The sequence below is a fragment of the Daucus carota genome, chromosome 1 (assembly GCF_001625215.2).
Source record: "Daucus carota subsp. sativus chromosome 1, DH1 v3.0, whole genome shotgun sequence".
In the NCBI taxonomy this organism is placed as follows: domain Eukaryota; kingdom Viridiplantae; phylum Streptophyta; class Magnoliopsida; order Apiales; family Apiaceae; genus Daucus; species Daucus carota.
The window spans coordinates 47,807,042-47,833,008 of record NC_030381.2 but is presented as its reverse complement, the minus strand read 5'-3'; the positions used below and the strand labels follow the sequence as shown (position 1 = coordinate 47,833,008).

The 25,967-nt window shown below is 36.5% G+C and overlaps 5 protein-coding genes across 7 annotated transcripts; 1 reads left to right on the top strand and 4 right to left on the bottom strand.

The window, feature by feature from the left end:
* The first annotated feature begins 46 nt into the window (after nucleotides 1-46).
* LOC108204402 (cation-chloride cotransporter 1) lies at nucleotides 47-12,551 on the top strand. Of its 2 annotated transcripts, none has more exons than XM_017373811.2 (13): nucleotides 47-451; nucleotides 2,746-2,895; nucleotides 3,169-3,247; nucleotides 3,580-3,671; nucleotides 4,537-4,651; nucleotides 4,895-4,995; nucleotides 5,143-5,204; nucleotides 6,837-7,064; nucleotides 8,062-8,176; nucleotides 8,740-8,934; nucleotides 9,715-10,115; nucleotides 10,802-10,963; nucleotides 11,265-12,551. In XM_017373811.2, exons 1-13 carry the CDS (start codon nucleotides 300-302, stop codon nucleotides 12,353-12,355), a joined length of 2,943 nt encoding a protein of 980 aa, XP_017229300.1. In that variant the 5' UTR covers nucleotides 47-299; the 3' UTR covers nucleotides 12,356-12,551. The 2 variants fall into 2 exon arrangements, with proteins under 2 accessions (XP_017229300.1, XP_017229301.1); XM_017373812.2 differs by lacking the exon at nucleotides 47-451 and adding an exon at nucleotides 2,495-2,575.
* An 89-nt stretch (nucleotides 12,552-12,640) lies between these two features.
* On the bottom strand, nucleotides 12,641-14,627 carry LOC108204350 (G-type lectin S-receptor-like serine/threonine-protein kinase At4g27290). Its single transcript, XM_064085794.1, has 6 exons — nucleotides 14,503-14,627; nucleotides 14,146-14,300; nucleotides 13,857-14,067; nucleotides 13,537-13,774; nucleotides 13,310-13,460; nucleotides 12,641-13,061 (listed from the first exon to the last, which is right to left on the bottom strand). The coding sequence occupies exons 2-6, from the start codon at nucleotides 14,218-14,220 to the stop codon at nucleotides 12,753-12,755; spliced, it is 984 nt and encodes a 327-aa protein (XP_063941864.1). The 5' UTR covers nucleotides 14,221-14,300; nucleotides 14,503-14,627; the 3' UTR covers nucleotides 12,641-12,752.
* LOC108223667 (G-type lectin S-receptor-like serine/threonine-protein kinase At4g27290) lies at nucleotides 14,626-16,476 on the bottom strand. Its single transcript, XM_064085793.1, has one exon. It carries the CDS (start codon nucleotides 16,075-16,077, stop codon nucleotides 14,695-14,697), a length of 1,383 nt encoding a protein of 460 aa, XP_063941863.1. The 5' UTR covers nucleotides 16,078-16,476; the 3' UTR covers nucleotides 14,626-14,694.
* Nucleotides 16,477-16,619: 143 nt separating this feature from the next.
* Nucleotides 16,620-19,974, bottom strand: LOC108204347 (G-type lectin S-receptor-like serine/threonine-protein kinase At4g27290). 2 transcript variants are annotated; one of them, XM_064085792.1, is made up of 8 exons: nucleotides 19,838-19,974; nucleotides 18,532-19,758; nucleotides 18,305-18,454; nucleotides 18,064-18,221; nucleotides 17,673-17,883; nucleotides 17,337-17,574; nucleotides 17,103-17,253; nucleotides 16,620-17,019 (listed from the first exon to the last, which is right to left on the bottom strand). In XM_064085792.1, the coding sequence occupies exons 2-8, from the start codon at nucleotides 19,343-19,345 to the stop codon at nucleotides 16,711-16,713; spliced, it is 2,031 nt and encodes a 676-aa protein (XP_063941862.1). In that variant the 5' UTR covers nucleotides 19,346-19,758; nucleotides 19,838-19,974; the 3' UTR covers nucleotides 16,620-16,710. The 2 variants fall into 2 exon arrangements, with proteins under 2 accessions (XP_063941862.1, XP_017229220.1); XM_017373731.2 differs by having other exon boundaries at nucleotides 18,532-19,938.
* A 1,160-nt stretch (nucleotides 19,975-21,134) lies between these two features.
* LOC108204348 (G-type lectin S-receptor-like serine/threonine-protein kinase At4g27290) lies at nucleotides 21,135-24,413 on the bottom strand. Its single transcript, XM_017373732.2, has 6 exons — nucleotides 23,017-24,413; nucleotides 22,783-22,917; nucleotides 22,535-22,692; nucleotides 22,209-22,419; nucleotides 21,850-22,087; nucleotides 21,135-21,762 (listed from the first exon to the last, which is right to left on the bottom strand). Exons 1-6 carry the CDS (start codon nucleotides 24,314-24,316, stop codon nucleotides 21,300-21,302), a joined length of 2,505 nt encoding a protein of 834 aa, XP_017229221.1. The 5' UTR covers nucleotides 24,317-24,413; the 3' UTR covers nucleotides 21,135-21,299.
* Between the last annotated feature and the right edge of the window lie 1,554 nt (nucleotides 24,414-25,967).

Here is a 25,967-nt window from a genome sequence, read left to right as displayed (position 1 = left end):
GGTCAAAGTGAATTTCAAGAAGATTTCAATATATTCATAAAAATACAACTAGCAGTCTTCTTGTTAATTTCCTCCAATTTTCAAAGCAGCCCTTCCAATTTTATAGCCTTCTCTCTCTCTCTAAATCTCTACTTTCACAAGCACTTCTTGCCTTGTCACCTCTAAATCTCTTTGCTTCTCAACCAAGATCTCCCTCTCTCTCTCTCTCTCGCCCCATCTCTCCCCGCACTACCTATACATAAACACATACAATATAGAATATACACACACATAGACACAGACAGATCGGATAGCAAGAGATGGATAATGACGAGGAGATTGAGGCAGCACCACATCAGCGAGATTTTCGGATAGGGAGGAAGTACAGTCCAGTTGTTGCGCAGGACAGCGATCGAGCCGTTGTCGAAATGTCTTCCTTGGATCCTGGATCTTCATCATCCACTTCATTCCAGTAAGCTCGATCTCTTTTCGACTTGTTTCTCATTTATATCTGTTGCCACATTGTGTTGTATTATGCAATTGATGATATGAAGTTGTTAATTGAAGTTAATTAACTTGCAGCAATTTTGATTATAGGAGAATTTGACTTTGTTAGGTAGCTGGCAGTGTTATCAGTGTTGGTTTAATTTGATTAGGTGTTTGATTGGTGGTTATAGAGTTACGTGCATTGGTTGAGGGTATGTAAGCGGAATAAGTATGATACTTGAAGTATTGGACTCCGTTTAATGCCTGATCATGTTTCTGCAGTTGAATTAATATGATTCGTATATTTCTTGATGCTTGTACAATTAAATACATAGGTTGGTTCTAAAGTGTAAAAGGAGTAAGTTATTAAACTGAAAAAGCATTTGAATATGTATTTGTTATGTAAGGTTGCTGTGAGAGTGTCAAACTTGTCGGGAGTTTAATATGTTACTTCTAGGAAAAGAAATGACTTTTTGCTTAGATGATTAAATGTTTTTAAATTGGACGATTTCTAAGAAAATGTTCTGTTGTTGAAAAAGGAGAGAGATTAGAAAAGAAAGATGATCGAAGTAGAGGACCCCAATGATGTATGGGTCTAAGGGCTATGTTATATGATGAAGAAGGAACAAAAAGGGAAGTTGAAAGTGATGGACATGTGGATGTACCATACTGGATCTAATATCAGATTTGATCTTTTTAAGGGTCACATCTATTACTGATATAATAAGAGATGGAAGATACTGGAGTGCCACGTCCCTGCACATATGCCTAGACCCTACTTCTGAGATGTATTTCAATTAGGTTATTGTAGATATGTTTGATTTGATTTCGTTTATTGAAGCTGGGGTTGGGTGTCTAGTTGTATCAACACCAAATTTGTTCAGTGCTTGTTTTAGGCTTATATCTATCACGTAGGACATTGTGTGTCAGTTGGGATCTAGTTGTAACATGCTAAATCTGTCCAGTGCTTATTATAGGCTTATATCTATCACTTAGTGCACATAAATGACATTGTGGGTCAGTTTCTGGCATGATTTAGGATTAGGATTCAACTTGAATAGTGACGAATTTTAAGGCATGTAAGGGAATTTTGTTAGCAGTTTTTGTATTGATAGGCACTTGGGCAGTGTATCGAAACTGCACTGGTCTCGGCAATCTATGAACAGTGGTCACATGCACAATGCTCTATGCCTCCATCTATACTGTTGCTTTCATGATTAATACTTCCGTGAAGCTACAAATTAGTTGATAGTATCCTGCAGTGGATTGGCATGCAAGTTTATTAAATACCAAATGGATTCATGAATTATATAATTACTTTTAATGATAATGTGGTAAGCCGTGGAAAGGATGTGCAGAATGCCGAGGTTCATGGTGTGTCATTGCTTTTATTATTCCAGGAAAAAGGTCATATGAGCAATTATATAACACTGTTGTTTGCAATTTTTACAATAATGGCATTTTCATCAATCTTTGATATCCTTAATTATGGTCTTAAGAAAGTTTTTAACTTGAAATTGTCGCTTTAGTTGTCTTTAGGAAGCGGTCAGTAGTTTTTCTTCTATTAGAATCTATGCATGTTCTTTAGTTTGTAGGTTCTCTATTTTAACTACTCGTTTTATATGGAATGAGGTAGTGGAAGCTGTGGATATTATTATGCTTCTCTTGCGCGTTTATAATTTGTGAGAAGCCTTCATTGGTTAGGGAGAGACTATTCTATTAGGGGATGCGGATTTCATTTGTCGGTGGAAAAAATCAATACGCAACCTTGTTAACTTGAAAAAGTAAATCTGAGATCGGATCCCCCAAATTGTGCGCATATATTCTATTAGTTTGGACTATCTCTTACTTACTCTAGAAAGGTATTATGTTTTTAGTTGATATAGAGGAAATGACTGTACTTCTACTCCTTTTATAGAATTAGTGATCTATTTACTAGCATTGTCTAGGGTGTTCTATCGGCAGTAAAGAGTCCTGAACTTATGAAGGGGGCCTTATTATGTACTCCGTCCTCTGTTTCTTGCAGTAGATACTTTTTGAAGCTCGGTGTGGGATTGTGTTAGTTGAAAAGTTGATACCGGGTGCTTAATTGTTATGAAAAGTAAAAGAGGTGCTTCCAAGATCAGTTTGCATATTTCAGATAACTCTATTTCTTCTTTTTTGAGTTTTTTTCATATGGTGATATTATATTGCATTACTGCGCTTTGTCATTATACTACAAGAATGCAGTGTCTTTTTTGTTGCTAGCTTCTTACCAGTCCTGTTTCTTATGTCACACAGGAAGGTCAAAGTAGGCATGCCGCCAAACTTGATAACAAATGCAAGAGAAGGGTCATTGCCTACTCACGGAGTTGCCAATGGTGCCCATGAAGAATCAAAATTGGAATTATTTGGTTTTGATTCTCTGGTCAACATTTTAGGTCTGAAGAGGTACAAGTGAAGTTATCCTTTTCTGTACCTTACTCATCTAATATTTCTATATTTTTAAAACATATATCTTCATTATTCTACTTGATAGGATTTGTAAGAAAGTCACTCTTATGCAAAATTTCGTTTTTACAAAATGGATGTTACGAAAAATGGAATTCTATGAATGGAACTTTTGACAAGTGCTTTAATCTTGGTTTTAGCTTATGTAAATTGGACATATTGGATTTCTATTGTTTGTAATCATACTAAAGTAAATGGACTTTGCTGTCATAGCATGACCGGAGAGCCGATTCAAGCACCATCCAGTCCAAGAGAAGGTGAAGATGGTTCCAGTCCAGAGCTCCACCCGAAGGTACCATACATGTAATTTGATATCTCTAAATGTTCCTCACATGCCTGGATCTCCCCTCTGTTTCATTAATTATTTGTTGGAAGTGACCGACCATGTTTTTTCTCTATTTTGTTTGCTGCACTAGAAACCTAATAGTTAAATCTGGTTAGGTGGAGTTCTAATCATCAATAGTGGATTCAGTTTTATGCAAGTTTACTTTTGTGATGACTCAAATAATGCATAACTGTTGGTGAATAAATTTTAAATTAAGTTGGCTCCTATAATTCTTAGCATACTTTTTGTTCCATTAATTTTTTTTTATTGTTATCCAATTTTTTTGCTGTTATTTGCAGAATACTGGCATTAAGCTGGGGACAATGATGGGAGTGTTTGTTCCATGTTTGCAAAATATTTTGGGAATTATATACTACATCCGTTTCTCTTGGTAATTTACTGAATTTTTTATTTGATTCTTAATAGACAATATACTACTGTCATTTTAATAATTAAGCAGAATTTAGTGGTAGTTGAATCCATCCAGTTCTCTTGGTAAATGTCATTACCTGATGTTCGCACTGGCTTCCTAAAGTTCTGTTTCTTTTGTGTATGTACAGAAAGAACACTGTTGGTCAAATTGAAGTTTTTTTAATTAACATATATATTCTAAAAACCTATGTACTTTGCAAGTAATAGATAGACAGTGAGGTTAAAGCCTAAATGGTCCCTTAAAGAGTAGGAAGTGGAGTGACCAGAGATCAGATGGTTGTTGAACCTGGTTGGCTGTCATTGCTCTATTATTAGCTTACTAGAGTTAGGCTAGCATATATATTGTATGTACCTACAACTTGATGTGGATAACTAAACTCTCTCCAAGTCCTAATTTCAATTTCCAAGATTGGTTTGGGGGATAGGTTTTCCTAAATTAGAGTAAGACCAGTGGCTTTCATATATATATCTAGATGGACCTTTTATTGGACTCACAAATTTTAACATCAGTTTAAAGTGTGATATTAGGTTCCTTCTGATGCAGATGATCAGATTATCCTGGAAACCTTGTCTTTAAAATGGCGAAGTACTGGTATCTTAATCCATTGCTTTGCGTTTCTTGTAATATATAACAGATAATTAGCCTCCAGCACAGAACCTTAGATGTGATTTTGATGAATATCCTCATCTATAAGTACATGGGATCCAACTTAGACTTATGTAAACGGATTGTTCTTTATCTTCTTCCATTTATAAAGCCTAGCTAATACTAATTTTGGCTATAATAGAAAAGCTAACTGTGTGTTGTTTATGTGGAATTACAGGATTGTTGGTATGGCTGGCATAGGCGAATCACTGCTGCTAGTTACCTTTTGTGGCTTATGTACATTCTTGACTTCTGTATCGTTGAGCGCAATTGCAACTAACGGAGCAATGAAGGTAAAAGAGTTTTTTTTTTTTTGAGAAAATTATATTTTAGCTGTACATCCCATGTCTTTTATATGATTTTCTTGAAGCTGTGTAACATTACATATTTTAGTTCTCTAGTTCTGGCATATGTCTTGTGTTGTCACATAGAACAAGTATAAGCTTTGATAGGAAATCTTCACAGGGTATGCAAATGGTGGATTGGCTACATGATTTGTTTCAAGTGTATGTTTTTAAATTATATAATTTGTTTAGGGTGGAGGACCTTACTATCTCATTGGTCGGGCCTTGGGTCCAGAAGTTGGAGTCAGCATTGGCTTGTGTTTTTTCCTTGGAAATGCAGTTTCTGGATCACTGTAAGTTGATAGTATCTTGCTAATTCATACAGCACACGAAACTCTGAACCTTTTGTTTTTGTAATTTTCTAAATAAGCTTACTGTATTCAAGATTTAGGTATGTACTCATGTGGAATACTGTTTTGCTTGTTTGGTTGTGAATGTAGTTACGTATTGGGAGCAGTAGAGACCTTTTTAAATGCTGTACCCAGTGCAGGATTATTTAGAGGTAATGGATTTTATTATGCTTTTTGCTAATGATAGAATATTATAAGCAGCAGGCTTAATTAACAGTAATTATTTAATGACTATGTATTTCTTCAACTCAGTATTCACCGACTTGCAAGATATAATGGTCATCTTAATCACTGCATCTGCAGCGACTTGCATTATAGTTAAGTCCTTGTAGTTAATTCTTACTTGCATATAACCACGTGCCAAGCACATAGCAATTATAGAATTTCTAACAATGTCTAAATTTTATAAACTGAATTAATAATAAAATACTGAATATCTTTTTACTACTCTATACAACAAAGTAAAAAATTGAATTACTTTTTTTTCTTAATTTGAAATTACTAGGACACTCGTAATAGATAACATGTTAGTATTTTTTAACACAAATATAGAATTCCAATACAATTAAGAACTATATAAGAAATTGTATATATTAGTGAAGGAACTGAGTTGGACCAGGGGTTAGGTGCCCAACTCATGATATTTTCGTCATGTGATCTATTCCTTATTAGATTTTAGAAGTCATTAAGTATTGCCTAAATAGTTATTCATTGTTGTAATTGTAATCTGATTCTAATGTCAATATTGAAAAGAGAATGTTTTATATCAAACATCTTTAGATATTAGTCTTGAATAAAATATGGGTGATAACCACAACCAAAATGGTGCTTGTTTTCACCTTTCAATGAAGAGTACTAAACTAATAGATATAGTTGATAGACCGATAGTTGGTATGATGCAGGAGCTATAAGTTTACTAGGAGAGCAGTTAAGTCATAGGTGATGTAGGATATATGCTGTACAAGTTAGCATTAGTTTTAGCTGACCTGTTGCTTAATTAGTATAAACATTAACTGAGTTGTAATTTTATCATATGTTGAGAACTATGAAAATTTTAGGATTTCTACCTCGTCAAGCTATGTTACCCGGACTCGGCTAAAAGTGTCCAACATGGATACGTGTCCGAGTGTCGGACTCGGCAATAATTTCAAAATGTTACATGTTTTTGGCTTAAAATAAGTGTCTGAGTGTCCATACCCATGTTCGAGTGTCGAGTGTCCGACACGGGTACTCGACACAAAATGAAGAGTCCGGGTAACATAGCCGTCAAGATAGATGATTATACTCTGGAATTTCTCTATACTGTTACTCTCAAGTCATATATACTCTTGAATTTCTCCATATTTTTACTCCCAAGTCATCTCAATTTCTTTACTTACTATTCTGAATTCTCTCCTTCCAATCATGCAATTCTTATTTTTGGACAAACATAATTCTTCGCAGTAGATATCTAGTATTTTGATATGTGTCAATTGTGTCTACTTATGAATCATCTAAATCACAATCGAGTAAATGCAATGTCAAATTATTTGTAGCTTCACTAGAATTCTCTACAGAGTGCACTATGACTTGTTATATATGTTGCATTTTCTTTCATAGTTAGTTTTTTTTTCCAATCATTAGTTCATAATATTGTCCATGTTGAATGCATAATTGTGGGGAACTTCTTGGGTGGTGGTTAGGACTTGGGATACTAAGTTACTCATAAAGTCATAATGTCTGATAATATACTATGGCAGTCCACATCACACCCATTTGATTGCATTTGTTATCTTTGTGTGCAGAGACAATTACGAGAGTGAATGGCACATCAGTTGCTGAGCCTATAACAAGCCCAAGTTTACATGATCTCCAGATTTACGGGATCATAGTGACCATCATTTTATGTTTTATTGTTTTTGGTGGCGTGAAAATGATCAATCGGGTGGCGCCTGCATTTCTTGTGCCTGTCTTGTTTTCATTGATATCAATATTTATTGGGATACTTGTGGCGAAAAAAGATCATCCAGCAAGTAAGTCTTCATCTTGGTTACCATTTGTTTTTCTTGCCAAATTAGCAAAGGTACATGTTTACCCCTGCTATTGTTAACACTACAGTCTGTTCAGTGGTACACTTGATACAGTTAGAGATATACTGTAACAATATTGCATGGGACTATAAAAATATATCTGTTTGGCCTGAGAATTCGTTTGTTGATGTCTTGTTTCTCGATTATTCCTTTTTTATTTTTACCATGAAAAGCATAGACAAGTCAGTGGCATGTGAATTGCTAGGTATTTCATATTGTGTCCCTCTGTCTAAAGAATCATAATTTTTCCGTACTTTTCTTCACCAACATTTTATTTATTCATGCCGTACACATTGATTTTCCACATATCTAATGTTCTCTCTATGTGTCTTTTTATCTTTTATGTTAATTGACAGGAAAAAATCGAACCTTATCAAGTTATTAAGAAAGGTTTTTCATAGTGTTGTGCTTTCAATCAATTACCACCCTCTTACCACCATATCTCACACTCAGCATGATATGATGCCTGATATCTATCAGCAACTTTTTTTTTATGTACTGCTGAAAACAATTGTACTTGCAAGTTTGTCACCATAGTACTATAGATAGTCTCACTGTTAATATAACAATATAAATCTGGTGTGGATTGAAGGAAAGTGCATGGAGTAAGAAAAGATATTATAATTTTTTAAAAACATAATATCACACAATATTAAAGAGACGAACCAAATGATAATAAATTTAGAAGCCTTAAACTTTCAAATAGATGGGCAAATAGGCATTTACAGGATTCTTTACAGTATGAGTAAACCTTTTATTGTGTTTGCTATTGATTTAATCAAATATAGTGTTTGGTGATTTTAGTAATTCTAATAATTCTGTAAGTTGTAAAGGCTTTTATGTTTTTTACACTCTTTTTATGTTTTGTTTTATCGTATTATATTCCACTTAAGCTACAGGATGAGGAATTAACTATTATCTCTTGTGATAACGCATACAGCTGGATTTACGGGCTTAAGTACAAAAACTTTTAAAGACAATTGGAGCCCAGAGTATCAACCAACCAACAATGCCGGAATACCCGACCCTGATGGTAAAATAGACTGGAATTTTAAGTAAGTGATAAATGTAGTGTCTACATAGTTTTGGAATTTTATGTTGTCACCTTGCCTTTTGAAATATAAATAAACAATCATGTAGACTTCGAATGTACATGTTCATAAACTTTTTGATCTGCATAAGTTGTTTGGTTTGTTAAAAACTTTGTGACAGCGATACTGACATTTATAATACAAGTTAGAACTTAATTAATTTGTTCGTCAATATTAACTACCAAGCACGGCTTCTATAGCGAGAATAAAGCTACCTGATGGTTTGACCGAGAGAGATTTCATATCCACTTCTCTTCAAGTATTTAGAAAACTGTTTTATTGTGCTTCGTTGAATATGTCTGGGCTATTAGCTTTTATTAGTATTTGTTCCTTACTTGTAAAAACTTTTTTATTCACAACAAAATAATTATTGATACCACTTCTCTACCTGCTGCTGTTGCCACTGTTATTGTTATTTTCACCATCTTTCATTGTTGTTAGTGGTAAAAGTATTATCATTATTGTTACTATAATTATTATTAATATGGACTGTTAAAATTGAATTTTTGACATACATATATTGGCAGTGCTTTGGTAGGTCTTTTTTTCCCGGCTGTCACAGGAATTATGGCAGGTTCAAATCGTTCTGCTTCACTTAAAGACACTCAACGTTCTATTCCTATCGGCACACTGGCAGCAACTCTTACAACCACGGGACTGTACATGTTATCAGTTTTCTTGTTTGGGGCTCTTGCAACTAGAGACAAACTATTTACAGACAGGTGTGTTCTTGAGATATTCATGAAATCAGGAAAAGTTAGCTCAGTGATGACTCTTTAAATAAGCACATGATTAGCATGGGCACTTAGTTGCTTGTATCAGATCAGCAGTTCTTGCTCTGATATGCATGTTTCTGCGTTTAGTGTAAGGTACTAGGTTTACATCATCAAGCAGTCAACCTTTAGTCAGGCAGCTTTTTAGTGTAGTCCCTAGGTTCATGTTTCATTGTGTAGTACTGATGGGAACTGGTATATATATTTCTCTACTTACAATTTGGTTCTATCTGCATTTATTGAAGTGAGTAATATATACTGTCATATGCAAAGAATGCTAGTGTAACTAATTTAAAAATTGTTTGTAGCTTTGAATATCAATCAACAATGTGTTTATGTTGAGCTAGAGTATTATTAATTTCAAGGGACGTGCTCCTAAGTTTTTGATCGGATTTGCTTGTTCAGATTATCATACATAGATTTTTTAAAGGTTAACCTTCTGTAAGCAGACTAATCTTCCTTTGCCCTTGATAGTCTGAAGTCTCTCCCTCTTTGATTTTGAACCGTTATATCATATATGTCCATTTCCCTCATGCCATGGGTGTTGCGTAAAAATATATAATTTTTATTTCATGGTCTAATATTATGCTTAATTTGGCTTCTTTGTAATATTATTCATTTTGACATGGAATATGTATTTATGACAGTTATATCATTTCAAGAGTTAATTGAGATGTTTTCTTTGGCAGAACTTTAATATCTGGAGATATAATTGTATGATTCATGTAGGTTGCTTACAGCTACTGTTGCTTGGCCTCTACCTGCACTTATATATGTCGGAATAATCCTTTCGACCTTAGGTGCAGCTCTTCAGAGCCTGACAGGTGCTCCACGCCTGCTTGCAGCTATAGCCAATGATGACATTCTACCTGTTCTGAATTACTTTAAGGTTGCGGAAGGGGATGAGCCTCACATTGCTACCCTCTTTACTGCCTTCATTTGTATGGGTTGTGTTGTAATTGGAAATCTGGATCTTATATCGCCAACAACAACTATGTTTTATCTTCTTTGTTACGCCGGGGTGAATCTATCCTGTTTCCTTCTGGATCTTTTGGATGCTCCCAGCTGGCGTCCTAGGTGGAAATTTCACCACTGGAGCCTCTCACTACTTGGTGCATCACTTTGTATAGGTATGCCTTGCTTGTAGGTTCTTGAGAATCCTTTTTTTAGTTTTCTTCTGAATTTGTTTCATGATGTTATATACTCCTATATTTGTCAGGGTTCATGATGTTATATTTAATAAAAAAAAGTAATGTGTTAATACCTTAAGTTGTACAGGATCGCCCTTTGTAGCGGGGCTCAAAGTTGAAGGTCTTAACTTATAATGTCGCGTAATTTTTGGACAAATTAAACCTTGTGCATGGAAGAAGAATTTGTTGTATTATTAGGTTGAGCATTAATTAACAATGAAAAGTATATATTTGCAAATATATTGGCCTTGCTAGACTTCAAGGTCTGCAAAAGTATTTGGTATATGAAAAATAATACTTAGTGACAGAAAGGTAGATCTCTTCCCCCCCCCCCCCCCCCCCAAAACCCCCACCTCCCCGCGCGGGGTCCAGTATGTGACAGTTTATGTGATATGTATTTGGCCATTTTGGATGTAACATTTTTCGTAAAATATCTATGGAGCAAGTGTAGCATTTGCTTCTTATAAATCATATGCATTTTTTCAGTTGAATAATATACGGACTTTTTATTAGCAGTTCTATGTATATTATGCACTCCGCGACCAATGATTATGAGTGCCTGTATACAAGTTTGTTGCCCATCAGCACTTGCATGTTATATTGACCTGCTTGTTCTTGTCTGACAGTGATCATGTTTTTGATTTCCTGGTCATTCACTGTGGTGTCTCTGGCCCTAGCAAGCCTCATATATTATTATGTGAGCCTTAAAGGTAAAGCTGGGGACTGGGGTGATGGTTTCAAAAGTGCATACTTTCAGTTAGCACTTCGAAGTCTTCGATCTTTAGGAGGTCAGTATGCTTTTTATACACGGTATAATCACTTTTATTAGCTTTAAAATATATTATAAATAGTTTTCTAGAGCACGGGCGTTTTACCAGTTTTCACCCCATGTTGGATATTTCCTCTGAAATTAGGTCCATTCTCTTTCTAATTGTATATCTCATCTTGCAGATTTTATGTTGCCATATGGTTCTAGTTTTATAAAACACTAGCTTGCTTTGTCTTTGATACATTGTTTTCTTAATGTTGTTTGTTCTTCTTTTGACTATTTTACATTGTGTTGTCTGTCATTATCTATTCGTATTGCAGCAAGCCAAGTACACCCAAAGAACTGGTACCCTATTCCTTTAATATTTTGTCGTCCATGGGGAAAACTACCAGAAAATGTACCCTGCCATCCAAAGCTTGCCGACTTTGCCAACTGCATGAAGAAGAAGGGGAGGGGGATGTCCATCTTTGCCTCTATCCTTGATGGTGATTATCATGAATGTGCAGAAGATGCAAAGATCGCTTGCAAGCAACTTAGTACCTATATAGAGTACAAACGCTGTGAAGGTGTTGCTGAGATAATTGTGGCGCCCAATATGTCTGTAGGCTTTCGTGGCATTGTACAGACTATGGGGCTTGGGAACCTGAAGCCCAACATTGTGGTGATGAGATATCCAGAAATATGGCGTCGTGAAAACTTGATAGAAATTCCAGCCACTTTTGTGGGAATAATCAATGACTGCATTGTGGCAAATAAGGCAGTTGTTATTGTCAAGGGTCTAGATGAATGGCCAAACGAGTATCAGAGGCAGTATGGTACGATTGATTTGTATTGGATTGTGAGAGATGGTGGTCTTATGCTTCTCCTCTCCCAGCTCCTCCTTACTAAAGAGAGCTTTGAGAGCTGTAAGATACGGGTATTCTGCATTGCTGAGGAAGATTCTGATGCAGAGGAGCTTAAGGCTGATGTCAAGAAATTTCTTTATGATCTTAGGATGCAAGCAGAAGTTATTGTTATCTCAATGAAATCATGGGATACCCAAGCAGACGCTGAATCAAAGCAGGACGAGTCAGTTGAGGCATTCGAAGCTGCTCAGCGCAGGAATGCTAGTTACTTAAAAGAGATGAAAGATAAAGCAGAGAAAAACGGAACAGAGCTAATGGCTGATGGGAAGCCTGTGGTAGTCCACGAGCAACAGGTTGAAAAATTCCTTTACACCACTCTTAAGTTGAACTCAACAATTCTAAGATATTCAAGAATGGCTACAGTTGTGCTTGTAAGTCTACCACCACCTCCTGCCAACCATCCGGCATACTTCTATATGGAATATATGGATCTATTAGTGGAAAATGTTCCTAGGCTTTTGATAGTCAGAGGATACCGTAGAGATGTTGTCACCCTCTTCACCTAGTTTATAAAATACTCTTGTTATTCATAAATTTCTCCTAAATTTTTGTTTATACAACTTTTTTAGTTAAAAGACACTCATTCTTTTCTTGATTTTACCACAAATAGTCATAGGTGAAAATTTTCTATATACTTGTTAAGAGCCCATTTTTGTGGCTATACATATGAGTTGTGCTCAAACTGGCAGCATTTTTTTGTTATTTGTTGCAAAATTATATTATATCTACTACTAAGCATAGTAATCCTCTGAGTCTCTGACTCTGTAAAATCCCTATAGGCCTCTTCCCGTTGTCTTAAAATGTACATCAATGTCCGGATTCTGCTCCATGTGGACGAAACACAGAAATGCAGAATTATTAACAAAATATTAAAATTACTATACAAATATGAAACCAAGTCAACTATCTCGGGACTAAAGCTTTGATACATGATCCAGTGGATAAAGATGATTCATGGACATTGCTAGTTGAAGAATCTGAATTAAGAGGTATCCTCTCTGTGAAGAACCCTGGCTGTCTAGGCTCAGGAAGTGTGATTTCACTACATAGCATTAACACCACCGTTGACATGCTTGGCCTGTCTTCTGGATGTGGTTGAACACACAATAATCCGATTTGGACGACACGAAGAGCTTCCGAAGAACTGCAGTTTTCTACGATGTCCTCTGCAACTAGTTCCAGAAAATTGCTATCTTTGTATAGTTTCCATGCCTGTGTAGTATGATTGGATATTATTTGTTAGTTATTCTAAAACCATGCAACAAGGAACATGATATAAATTACTCATGCTGTCCCGTTCATTTCTATACGGTTTTTTTTCACTGTTTGGTACGTATTTTAATACTTTTATAAAAATATAGTTATAGAACTGGAGTAATAAAGTGCGTGCGGCACTCCCGTATCTGTTTTCCAATATATACAAGTCACGGGGACCGAAGGAGTAGTTTGTAAAGACTTACATAACCAAGAAGGTTTAGGCTGGGATCTGATTGATAGAAACCTCTCATTTTCATACCGCTGAGTATCTCTATGACTATTACACCGAAGCTATAGACATCAGATTTAACCGAAAACATTCCATCGAGTGCATACTCTGGAGACATGTAACCGCTGCAAGAAAATAGAAAGTATAATAAGGGTACAAAGATATAGGGATCGGAAATTCACTTCGTTTTGAAATTCTTACAATGTTCCAACCACTCTTGTGGTATTCGTTTCCCTTTCACTTCCGCCAAAACTTCTAGCCATTCCAAAGTCTGAGATTCTCGGGTTCATCTCAACATCCAGCAATATATTGCTCGATTTGAGATCTCGATGAATGATTCTCAGCCTAGAGTCCTGGTGCAGATAAAGAATCCCTCTAGCAATGCCTTTAATGACATCGTAGCGTTGTTGCCAGTCTAATAGCTTACTTAGTTCTTTGTCTGCACAATATGTCAACTATGTTATTATATTCAGCACAACTGAATCTGATCATGAAAGTAACCAGATTGACTTGCATAATACCAAAAATGATGGAATCTAAACTTTTGTTGGGCATGTATTCATATATTAACAGCATTTCTCCTTCTTCAATGCAGCATCCTAGAAGCCTCACAAGGTTCCGGTGCTGGAGTTTGGCTATGCATGAAACCTCATTCTTGAACTCATTTAGTCCTTGTTTTGATGTCTTCGAGAGCCTCTTTACGGCTATATCTTGTCCATCGTTCAATGTTCCCTGAGAATCATCATAAGGTACGTTTCAGACTCTGCTCCTAAATTATTAGTGCAGCAAAAAGTTTATATGTTGATCAACCTTATAGACAGGTCCAAAGCCGCCCTCTCCAAGCTTATTTCTTTCGGAGAAATTATTAGTGGCACTGGCGATCATCACAAAATCAAACAGTGGTAAGTCCAGATCCTCCCTGCTATGTTCATTAGTAGTACTTTCTTGATGTACTGATAATATTCCTGTAAATTCGAGGAATGATTTCACTGAACATAATAAATATTTTACCATATTATTTGTATTGAAATGTTCCCAGAACTCGGAATCCAAATAGATGCATAGCAGGATTTTACTACCCTATGCAAGAAACTCCAGAAAAAATAAAAAAAAAACCAGAAACAGACTAAGCAAAAAATTTAAATTCAGATGAAGTGGTGAATTTACCGTTTCTCCTAAGCTTTCTCCTATTACGTAAAGTTTTTGCACATAGGTAAAGCAGTAACGTTAGCACTACTAATATAACGATGATCAGAGTCCTCCTTAATCTCTTCACGCTTGAGCTTGAATAGGCCGCTGCAGATAAAATTTTATTTTCTTCAGAACAGGAAAAACTCTGAATGTTAAGTAGTAATTCTTTTAAGTTGCCTTACCTAGTTCTGAGGCAGCAACTTTCACATATAAGTCTAGCCCATTTGCACTGTAGTCTCTGATATCAAGCAGCTCACTGAACCACAACATGCACCCAATTCCACCTTTTCTAACATCTAGACCTGCATAAGCTGTACAAGAGCAATTCTTCAAGCAGAAGCTCTTACATTCTTCGTGACTCAGACTATGATTAAACCATGAATTTTGCGTGTCTGGCAACTTTAGCCCTGAATACTTTACAAAACCATCTCCAGATCCACAAGCTAGCTGAGTCTTGCGGATGCATCCATTAGACCACTCTCCTACTCTCCATTTTTCTACGTACCTAGGCTTGTATCCTTTCAAGCACCCGCACACAGCATGTCCCGAGAGAGATCGTGTTATGTTACAGTTACCATAACCTCCACATACTGAATAATGGTCACAATCATCCCTTGGTGCAGTCAGATAAATCTTCCATTCCCTCGTTTGATTAATCCACCTAAGAACTTGTATATCTCCATCCGGAGTTAACATCACCCTCGTATCAGTACTAGCATTCTGAATTTCAAGGTTAAAAGATATTTTATTCGGATCAATTAAAAAGTTCACTGCAAAATGTGTATCAGGCACATCAAAAGAGACACCACTGAACTGAATACCATCCCATGGCCCAAACCGGAACTGCAAAACTGAGCCTTTCCACAAAAGCACTTGGGGGTATCCATCCAGATTCAAACTTATCTTGTAAGTACCAAGAGAAGGATCTTCGGAACTTTTCCAGGATGAAAGGTACCTGTAAAGTCCTTTTTGCAAATCCCATCCAACTCGCATGCCAGAGAGAAGATTATCTGCAGGGTGATCAAAACTTTGCCACACTATATTCTTAAGGCGAGTGTCATTTTCATTCCTAACGACAAAATTACCATTATCTAATAGCTCTGCCACCGGACTTGCCACAGATTTCAATAAATTTGTAGACCACTTTATGCTATTAGTACTATCAACTAGTACTAAAACTCCATTTTCATCAAACCTCATGATCCCTGAAGTATCTCTAAGTGGAGCATCCCTATTAGCAACCCATATAATCGTCCTGATCGATATTTTTTTGTACCAAATACCCAAATATCTTTTCTTGGATCTCAGTGGGCTGAAAAATCCCAACTCAAATATCCCACCAGCCGACTCAATAGTACTAAATCCATCTTGGATGATTCGATTCGAGCTTATAGCGTTTAGTGCATCACAGGTGGTTATCAAGATGAAAATCAAAATAAAACAAATTAAAACAACAGCGGTTTCGTCCCCTGTAATCAGGGGGCTTTTTTGTTTCATAATGTAAAAACATTCATACAACATTTTCTTACAATGTAACACATTACATAGCATTGTGTTAGGCCTTTGACTAAGCAGTTACTCACTTTGTATGGGCATGGCAGTGGCCATTCAAGAGTCTTATCAAGATTGTGTTGGATAAAAGCATTAATGATTAAGAGCACACCTCAACAGAATACCATCAATTATCTAGCACGTTTTCTGTTCTTATCGAACAATCACAGAGATCCTTTATTGAACGAATTATGCATGTGTTTTTTCTTTTCATATGCAGCTATGCAGGTGTCATGCACAGCAGGATGTTCACAATGGTGTGTGTATGATGTATCTTGGTTCTCGGCATTGTTGTTAGCAGCTATGTTACCCCGACTCTTCATTTTGCTTCAAGTACTCGTGTCGGACACTCAACACTCGGACATAGGTATGGGCACTCCGACACTTTATTTTAGGCCAAAAATATAAAATTTTCAAATTATTGCGGAGTCCGACACTCGGACACATATCCAGTTTGGACACTTTCAGCCGAGTTCGGGTAACATAGGTCAGCAGATAATTAGCTGTTAGGCTAATCATCAAATTGCTGTACCAAATTCCTCTCACAAGAACAATCGTGTATTAGAAATGTATCAAAAAATTGATTGTACAAATCACTGAGCAAAAATATATAGAGAACAAATTTTTCTTTTACTATCTAGGATTAAGAACTGTTATGGACAATTCATTAGATGTAGAAGATCCCTGCATACTCGATGAAGTATCAGAGTCTTGCATCCTCCTGTCATGAAAAACACCAGGTTGTTGTTTTGGCTGTGGCAGCTCATTGTCATTGCCTAGCATGGACACAACAAATCTCATATTCGGTCTGTCTTTCGGGTATGGTTGCACACATAATAACCCGATTTGTACAGCTCGCGAAACTTCTGAATTATTGCATGATTCCTTGAATGCCTCATCAACTAGGTCCAGAATGTTGCCTTCTTTGTACACTTTCCATGCCTATGAAATTTAAATGGTTTAGTTATGATTTTTAGACCATAACCGGTCAAATTTGGATGAAATAGTGAGTTGTGTATGCTCACCTGACCAAGAAGATTGAGATTGTTATCTGCATTGTAGAAGCCTCTGATTTTGTTTCCACTTACTATTTCTAGCACGACGACACCAAAGCTATAAGCGTCTGATTTAACTGAGAAAAACCCATCAATGGCGTACTCTGGTGACATGTAGCCGCTGCAGGACAACAAAGTAATACAAATCATGTTAGCTTTAGATATTTGAGAGTAATAGGCTTGACATGTTAGAGCCATTCTTACTATGTGCCAACTACTTTCGCTGTATTTACTCCGGTTTCATTCCCTCCAAAAGTTCTTGCCAAGCCAAAATCTGAAATTTTCGGACTCATTTCATGATCAAGTAAAACATTGCTGGTTTTGAGATCTCTGTGTATGATTCTTAGCCTAGAGTCTTGGTGAAGATATAAAAGGCCCTTAGCGATGCCTTTTATAATGTTGTAGCGCTGGGGCCAATCAAGTACCTTGCTTAATTCTTTGTCTGTTCAAAATGTCATCCAAATTAGACCAGATCATGATTTTCACTACTCATCTATCAGTATGTTGGATATGTAAACAAAATTTTGAGGTCATGCATACCGAAAATGAATGTATCTAAACTCTTGTTTGGCATGTACTCATATATCAACATCATTTCATTGTGCTCAATGCAGCATCCCAGAAGTCTCACAAGATTTCGGTGCTGCAGTTTTGCTATGCATGAAACCTCGTTCTTGAACTCATCCAGCCCTTGTCTGGATGTCTTTGAAAGTCTTTTGACTGCTATTTCTTGTTCGTGGCCCAAAATACCCTGAAAAAGATCATCAAGATAGTTTCATAAATTTCTTCTAGTAGCTCTCTTTCAATAATTTCACGATGGTTTCTGAATTGCAGTCTATATACGCTCTCTCTAATCAGTAACTTGTATTACTAATAACTATGCATTTGCAGACAATGTAATAGTTCACAGGACCTAAGAAATCAATATTACCTTGTAGACAGGCCCAAAACCACCCTCGCCCAGCTTATTGTTCAAGGAAAAGTTGTTTGTAGCATTAGCAATGGTTTGGAAATCAAACAATGGTAACTCCAGATCTTTGCTCTCATTGTCATTCCCGGTTTCAGTTTGTGGATTCAATGCTAATCTTCCTGCACACCGAGAGGTGTAAAGCATATAGATAATGCACAATTCGTCATTAAGGTAAACATACTTGGAAAATTGAGATGATTACCTCGCCTCCTTCTCTTCCTTCTACGGATATTCCTCCTTCTGCAGAGGAAAATCACAATCAGGACTAGTAGTACTGCCACCACTACCAACACAGCAATGATTATAACAATGCTGCTTCCTCCCTTCTTTTCTGTTGAACTTCTATTTGCCTCTGCAGCCAAAAGAATCACTTACATGAACAAGATGAAAACAACTAGAATCTATGTTGAGAAACGTAGTTGTGGTTACCTGTATTTAACGAAGAAGTTCTTACATAGAATTTAAGTCCAGTGTCCTTAAAATCTCTGATATCAAGAAGTTCATTGAACCATAATAAGCAGCCAGTTCCACCTTGTCTAATATCTATGTTTGAGTAAGCTGTACAAGAGCAGTTTTTTAAGCACTCCTTTTTACAATCAACAAGCCCCATAGTCTGGTTAAACCAAGCGGTCCGAGTGTCTGGCAATTTCATAGCTGAATACTCAACAAATATATCTGTTCCATTTCTACAATCAAATTGAGTTCTTGGAACACATCCATCAGACCAATCTGATAATTTCCATTTTTCTGGAGATTTCGGAACATACCCCCCTAAACATCCACAATCTGCCTCATCTCTCAATTTCGTATTGTTACAATTACCATAGGCACCACAGACTGCATACTGATCACAAGCATCCCTCTGAACACTCAAATAATCCTCCCATTTTTTGCTCTCATCATCCCAAGACAGAACTTGTATCGATCCATCAGAAAGCAACATATACCTCACTACAGGATCAGAATTCCCATTAATCCCAAAACTCGAATAAATTTCCCTGTCATCACGAACCAGTGACAACTGAAAATCCAATTCTTGTCTGGTATAGGTAACACCACTGAACTGAATCCCATCAAATGGTCCAAATCTGAACTGCACAACTGAATGTTTCGACACAAGCATCTGAGGGTAACCAATTCTACTTACCCTCTGTGTAAAATCACCTACAGAAGGATCATCAGTACTTTTCCACGACACCAAAGATCTTTCTAGTCCTCTCTCCAAGTCCCATCCAATTTTCATTCCTTGCAGAAGATTGTCATTAGGAAAATCAAAACTCTGCCAAATGAACCTACTGGCATTCCCATTGCTGATCACCAAATTGCCTGAATCCAAAAGCTGAACAATCACAGAAGCATTATTACTATCGGACGACGAAGAATTGGATGACCAAATGACATCAGCACCATCAGAAATCTCTAATCTTGCATTCCTAATCCTCAAAACTCCTGAATTACTATCAAGAATTGGAGCCTGTCTATTAGCAGTCCATATCACAGTCCTAATTGATATCTTCTTGTACCAAATCCCCACGTATCGATTCGTGGACTTTCCGGGGCTGAAGAATCCCAGCTCAAAAACCCCACCAGAGGATTCAATGCTGCTCTTTCCATCATCCACAAGGGCTTGATTCCCAGTCAAGGTGTCTGCTGCATCTGCTACAGAAATAAAGGTGATGAAGAATACGAAACCACTAAAAAGGAAAAAAATGCAGCTAGTGCAACTTATCATTACCATTGCTTCGTTCATTGTTTTTTTTTATCCCTTATCATTCAATGTATAAAATTATTTGTAAACAAAGAAGACAAGAAAGATGCAAGTTGCTAGTTGCATCATGTGTGCATTGTATTGAAAAAGAGTGGCCGCCTCAATAGACTTGTGTTTGAATATTTTGGGTGGATTCTTACGTGTAATTATGGGTGGTGAACTGACCAGTTGGTGCGTCTAATAGGTGCCAACAGGGTCTCCTCTGCTTTGTTTTTGCCATTTCATCAACTTCCCATGGACAAAACAACAGTGTGCCAATCATTGACCTTAAAACATTTTGTATACTCCTAGAATATTTATTGTGTGACGTACAAAGTACGAAAAATATGTGAAACTCGATAAAAAAATTAAGTTTATTTCTTAAAAAAAATATTAAAAATGTTTTTTTGATATTTTTTATGATTTTAGTGATTTAAATGTGATCAAAAATTTCTGAGTGATCCACTTGATATTTTCTAGTGTAAAAAATGATCTAGTTGATAATTAACCCCTATTATTATTATTAGGTGTGTTAATCTATTTATTCAAAAATAAAAAGTTCTGTTAATCTATGAAAATTATATGAGAAATTTATGAGTTATTATTAAAGTATATTCGAGTTTTGATTGATTAATATTTTAAATCACTGAATAATTGATTTTCTGGCAGGCGTTTGATCATGAATTGATCTTAGCTTGAATGTGAATTGCTTAATAAATTAGTCATAGCCTCGTCGGACATTCATTATCTTTTCGATAACGACATGTTTAATGATGATCTACCTATACGGCTATACCCATATTCAAATCGACAACTTGTATAAATACGCCGCAGAGTCGAAAGGAAGGCTTATTAAATGATACCAGCTGGAGCGAAAAATAAAGCAGGAAATCGGATTTCTGGTCCAGTATTCCGATAATCTAATTAAGGAGGATCTACAACTTCGGGATGTCCAACTAAATCAGAATAGATTTTTTTTAGCTGGAAAGATATTTGGTTTATTTATGATCGGTTTTTCTATTGTGTGCTCATGGCCACGAGCACATGTTAGAAAAACCCATTTGTCCGGATAAAACTTAATTTTGCTCCAAATTGTTACACATTTTAAAAGGTTTAAACAGACCGAAGATTAATTTTAATTTTTACGAATGAGTTAGACGAAATAAATATTTCATAAACACATTCTACTGAATAAAGAGAGGAAATCACAGACACAATGTTTACAGGTATCAACGATAGTCTTATTCGTGAACGAATTTTACAGCAAAAATGATAAAATAATAAATTCCAAAAAAAAAATGAATATATGTATTTGATCTCAAAAATTATTATGTCATACAAAATTTTCATCCTCGTGGAGCATCCAATATTTTAGAAATATCGGATCATAACAGGATCTCAGAAGGAAAATAATATGCTTAAAAAAATGGTGCCAAACAATGTACAATTACTACCTAGGCTCCAACACTGTAATACTCAGATCATTATTTGTTACACTTGACTCACTATGGTGAGACGGATACTCTGAGCCCTGTTGCACTCTGTTATCAGTGAAAAACCCTGGCTGTTTTGGCTTAGGAAGCTCATTTTCACTATCCAACATCGACACAACGTATGTCATGTTTGGCCTGTCTTGCGGATATGGCTGCACACACAACAATCCGATGTGAATAGCTCGCAAAACTTCTGAAGAACTGCATGATCCCAACATTGCCTCGTCGACAAGGTCTAAGGATTCGCCATCATTGAAAAGTTTCCATGCATGGCCGAGGAGGTTAAGGTTGTCCTTGGAATTGTAAAATTGTCTTATTTTTTTCCCGGTTACTATCTCCAAGACCAGGACGCCAAAACTGTAGGAATCGGATTTGACAGAGAATAGTCCCTCGATAGCATACTCTGGGGCCATGTAGCCGCTGGAAAAGTAGATTGAAAGATGTTTTAGTAGATTGAGAGATATGGTAATTAGGAGCAAAATTTGGAGGATAATAGGCATTTCTTACTATGTTCCAACTACGCGAATGGTGTTGGCTGCACTTTCGTTGTCTGCAAAACTTCTTGCCAGGCCAAAATCTGAAATTTTAGGACTCATCTCATGATCGAGGAGAATGTTACCGGCTTTGAGATCTCTGTGAATGATTCTTAGTCTCGAGTCCTGGTGGAGATACAGTAGGCCCTTGGCAATGCCGTTAATGATATTGTAGCGCTTTGGCCAATCCAGTGACATGCTTAGCTCTTTGTCTGTAGAGACACTAGTAGTTTAGTACTTGTAAGATAATTTAGTTTCTGTGTCGAAAATGTACACTACATGAACAACTTATAAGTGAATTTTCCAGTACAATAATATCAACAACAGTCTTACCGAAAATGAAGACATCTAAACTTTTGTTGGACATGTATTCGTAGATCAACAACATTTCTCCATCCTCAATGCTACATCCTAAAAGCCTCACAAGATTTCTGTGTTGCAGTTCGGCAATGCATTTCACTTCATTCTTAAACTCATGGAGTCCTTGGTTTGAAGTCTTGGAGAGTCTCTTTACAGCTATTTCCTGTCCATCAACCAAAGTTCCCTGAAAACAAGGACAGTCAAAAGTTTTAGAACCGTATCATGTCTACTTAATCATTATGCTGAACTTCATTAGACATTCCTAGTAGTATGATAAACGCGGTTCAATATGTGCATACCTTGTAGACAGGGCCAAAACCACCCTCTCCGAGCTTATTGTTTAGGGAAAAGTTATTCGTAGCCTTGGCAATTTCTTCAAATTCAACCAATGGCAATTCCAGGTCTTGACCCTGATCTTCATTTCCACCATCATTAGTAGGTTTCAGAGTTGCTAATCCTGCAAATTCCGCAGAGCTTTGTCGTAAGCAACAAAAGTACTTGATCCAAACATCTTTCAATTTTCTACAATAGTTTATAAAAAATATACCTTTACTACTCAGCTTTCTCTTCCTGTATACATATATCAGAATCAGGCCTAGCAGTACAAACAATCCTATTATAGTAGGAATGATAATGGCAATGATCTTCACTCCTCCCTTTTTACTTGAGCTCCCATTCACAGCTGTGCAACCAAACAATAAAAAGCATTAAGAAAAGATATTTTTTTCAAAAAAAATCGTAATAAACTTTTAAATTTATATGTATGAGAAACTTGTCTTACCTGGTTGAGAAGCAGTTCTCACATATAGAGGAAGGCCATTGTCTGCGTAATTTCTCATATCAATGAGATCACCAAACCATAGCATACATCCAGAGCCGCCTTGTCTAATATCCACATTTGAGTAAGCTGTACAAGAACAGTTCTTTCTGCACTCGGTCTCACAATCAGCAAGGCTCATGCTTCGGTTGAACCACGAAGTCTGAGTATCAGGCAATTTAAGGCCCGGAATCTTCTGGAATTCTTCTCCACTTCCACAAGTTAATGGAGCTGAACGAACACATCCACCGGACCAATCTGCAAGTTTCCATTTTTCCAAAGACCGAGGCACGAATCCTCCTAAACATTCACAAGCACTTTGTCCTGATTGAGCTCGAGTAATGTCACAACTACCAAATGCCCCACAAAGTCCATAAGGGTCACATTGATCATAAAGCACACTAATGTACTGACTGAATGTCCAATTCTTAAAATTGTCAAACCAAGTTAGAAGCTCAATTAGTCCTTCAGGATTCAGATCAAACCTCACAGGCCTGGAATTATTGTTCACATCAAACTTGGAATAAATTTCAGTATCCGTCACAATAAGTTTCAAGTCAAAATTGAGATCCGGGATATTAAACGACACACCACTAAACTGAATGCCATCCCATGGTCCAAATCTGAAACTTGTGGTAGAACTAGAACCATCAGCCACTTTCATCTGTGGATATCCTTCAAGGTACATTCTGAAAGTGTAATTCCCAGGTGAAGGATCACTAACACTTTTCCACGATGTAAGATATCGTTCCAGCCCTCTACTCAAATCCCATCCAAGTTTCATGCCTGACAAAATATGATCAGTAGGGTGATCAGCACTTTGCCACAGATACTTCTCAGGGTCAGTGTCATTTTCATGCCTGATCACAAGGTTTGAGGAATCCATTAGTTGTGCCACCACAGGCTCATTCTTCGCAGATTTTGTCGAATTAGAAAACCACATTGTGCTGTTTCTACCATTCACAAGTTCCAAATTTCCATTGGCACCAATCCTGAGCACCCCGGAAGTGTCAAGAAGTGGAGCCTCTCTGTTAGCAACCCAAACAACAGTCCTGTTGGAGACCTTCTTGAACCATATGCCAAGATATCGATTCTTGGAGCTTCCGGGGCTGAAGAATCCAAGCTCGAAATCACCACCAGATGAAACAAGACTGCTGTTGCCATCATCCCTCAGTGTTTGCTTCACATTCAAGATGTCAGCTGCAAAACAAGTGTTTATAAAAATCAAGAAAATAACAAAACTGGAGCACAATAAATCATCCATCCTAGTACTCTTTTTATTTTATTTTGCCAAGTGTTGAAGTAAATTTTCGATGTTATCCATAGTTATGAAGTGTGAACTTATATAATGAGATAAACATCATAGCATTCCTTTTTAGGACTAGCCATCTTTTGAAAAATCATAGTATTTTTTTTTCATTGATTTGTAAAAAATTCCACACGCTGAAAGACCAGTGGGAAAGGGCCAAACGCGTATGGTCTTTTGCTCAACTTGATGACTAAAAAATAAATAAATTTCAATCAAATTGACGACACATGAGTCCAAGTACATTGGACGTATCATTGAATAGTTGGACTAAAGGAAAAGAACCAGCACTGTTAGGGAAATAACCTGTGGATGCTTGTAAGTTGCATTGTGCGTACCAAGCACTTGGTTTTCTGTTGAAAGAAAAGTACTCCCTAACTTTCATTCCTTTACGATTTTTTTCATTATTTCATATGTATTTCAAAACATATATAAATATAATTTCATAATTTATTTTTAAACATTTTTCTTTCTAAAAATATTAAAACATTAAATTTTATTCAGAAAACAAAATTAAAAATTATATGTTGCAGGAGTCTTAAATATGTCCCGTCCATGATAAAGAACCTATATAAGAGACTTGAACAAACTTCTTGGCATCCGCCGATGGATAGCCACTGGCCAGCATGCCGGGCATCCGCCATGGACTTGACCAATTATTTTGTTTAAAGTATATATTTCTTTTGTATATATATTCAATATCTTCATACAAAATTTACTTATTTAGACGGAAAAAATATTATTTACATACATATTTTTGAAATCATAAAAGAATTGTAAGCAAAGAATACACAGCAAATATTACAATGTTTCTGGACATATTGTTCAATACATCCGATAATTGTAAGCGAATAATACATAGCAAAGATCACATCTGTTTCTATACATATAATTCAATACATAATACAATAATTTTAATCACAGCAAATATTATAGATACAATTAATATAATTTAAGGATAAAGATATGCAATAGAGAGAAAAGAATCTCAACTGAAGGACCCTTGTATCTCCACCAAAGTTTTCCCCCTTAGTTTCAGGAACCAAACCGGTGGCAAATGCCAAGGTGAAAGCACACATAAGCAAGTATAGAAAAGTTCCTGTAGAAGATGCCAAACATTGCAATAGGTAACAAAATAATGACAAGAAGAACAAAACTAAGATACATAATAACCATTTGTCATCTTCAAAGGTGAAGAAAATAAGTAAAACCTCCGGTACTCCAAGTCCAAGACAACAGCAACGGCACACTCCGGGTAACTAACCATGCAATGAAACAGTTGGCTAGAGTTGGTATACTTCCAGCAAGGCCTTTATTATTGACTGGAAAAATCTGCGAGCCAGATGTAGAACATTAAAGGATATAATTAGTTGAAGCAAGCTACAGGACATAATTGTGCTGGATGCAAATTTTCATGAGTGAAGTTGTAGGGAATGCTACAGTAGCTATTACCGACGTATGGCTTGGCAATGTGTTAAAAAGGTTCCAACTACACCGGGTGTGATGCCAAATTAAATATCTAATCCTAAGTCCTCAAATGCGAGGGTGTATCTGCAGGAGCACCAATGTTAAGAAGATGCCAGGGAGATAGGAAAGAATAGAACCACTG

What these genes read in the sequence shown, in the direction of transcription:
- LOC108204348 (XM_017373732.2), bottom strand. Translation starts at nt 24,316, where the DNA reads ATGGATGATTTATTGTGCTCCAGTTTTGTTATTTTCTTGATTTTTATA. An exon ending in GAGAAAGCTGAGTAGTAAAG is followed by an intron (nt 22,693 to 22,782) that starts GTATATTTTTTA and finishes CGGAATTTGCAG; the next exon opens with GATTAGCAACTCTGAAACCT. An exon ending in GTTTTGGCCCTGTCTACAAG is followed by an intron (nt 22,420 to 22,534) that starts GTATGCACATAT and finishes CCTTGTTTTCAG; the next exon opens with GGAACTTTGGTTGATGGACA.
- LOC108204350 (XM_064085794.1), bottom strand. Translation starts at nt 14,220, where the DNA reads ATGATCGCCAGTGCCACTAATAATTTCTCCGAAAGAAATAAGCTTGGA. An exon ending in GCTTTGGACCTGTCTATAAG is followed by an intron (nt 14,068 to 14,145) that starts GTTGATCAACAT and finishes GATGATTCTCAG; the next exon opens with GGAACATTGAACGATGGACA. An exon ending in ACAAGAGTGGTTGGAACATT is followed by an intron (nt 13,461 to 13,536) that starts GTAAGAATTTCA and finishes ATTTTCTTGCAG; the next exon opens with CGGTTACATGTCTCCAGAGT.
- LOC108204402 (XM_017373811.2), top strand. Translation starts at nt 300, where the DNA reads ATGGATAATGACGAGGAGATTGAGGCAGCACCACATCAGCGAGATTTT. An exon ending in GAAAAAAGATCATCCAGCAA is followed by an intron (nt 7,065 to 8,061) that starts GTAAGTCTTCAT and finishes TAACGCATACAG; the next exon opens with CTGGATTTACGGGCTTAAGT. An exon ending in GACAAACTATTTACAGACAG is followed by an intron (nt 8,935 to 9,714) that starts GTGTGTTCTTGA and finishes TGATTCATGTAG; the next exon opens with GTTGCTTACAGCTACTGTTG.
- LOC108223667 (XM_064085793.1), bottom strand. Translation starts at nt 16,077, where the DNA reads ATGCTATGTAATGTGTTACATTGTAAGAAAATGTTGTATGAATGTTTT.
- LOC108204347 (XM_017373731.2), bottom strand. Translation starts at nt 19,852, where the DNA reads ATGAACGAAGCAATGGTAATGATAAGTTGCACTAGCTGCATTTTTTTC. An exon ending in AACTTCTTCGTTAAATACAG is followed by an intron (nt 18,455 to 18,531) that starts GTAACCACAACT and finishes TTTTGGCTGCAG; the next exon opens with AGGCAAATAGAAGTTCAACA. An exon ending in GTTTTGGGCCTGTCTACAAG is followed by an intron (nt 17,884 to 18,063) that starts GTAATATTGATT and finishes GATCTTTTTCAG; the next exon opens with GGTATTTTGGGCCACGAACA.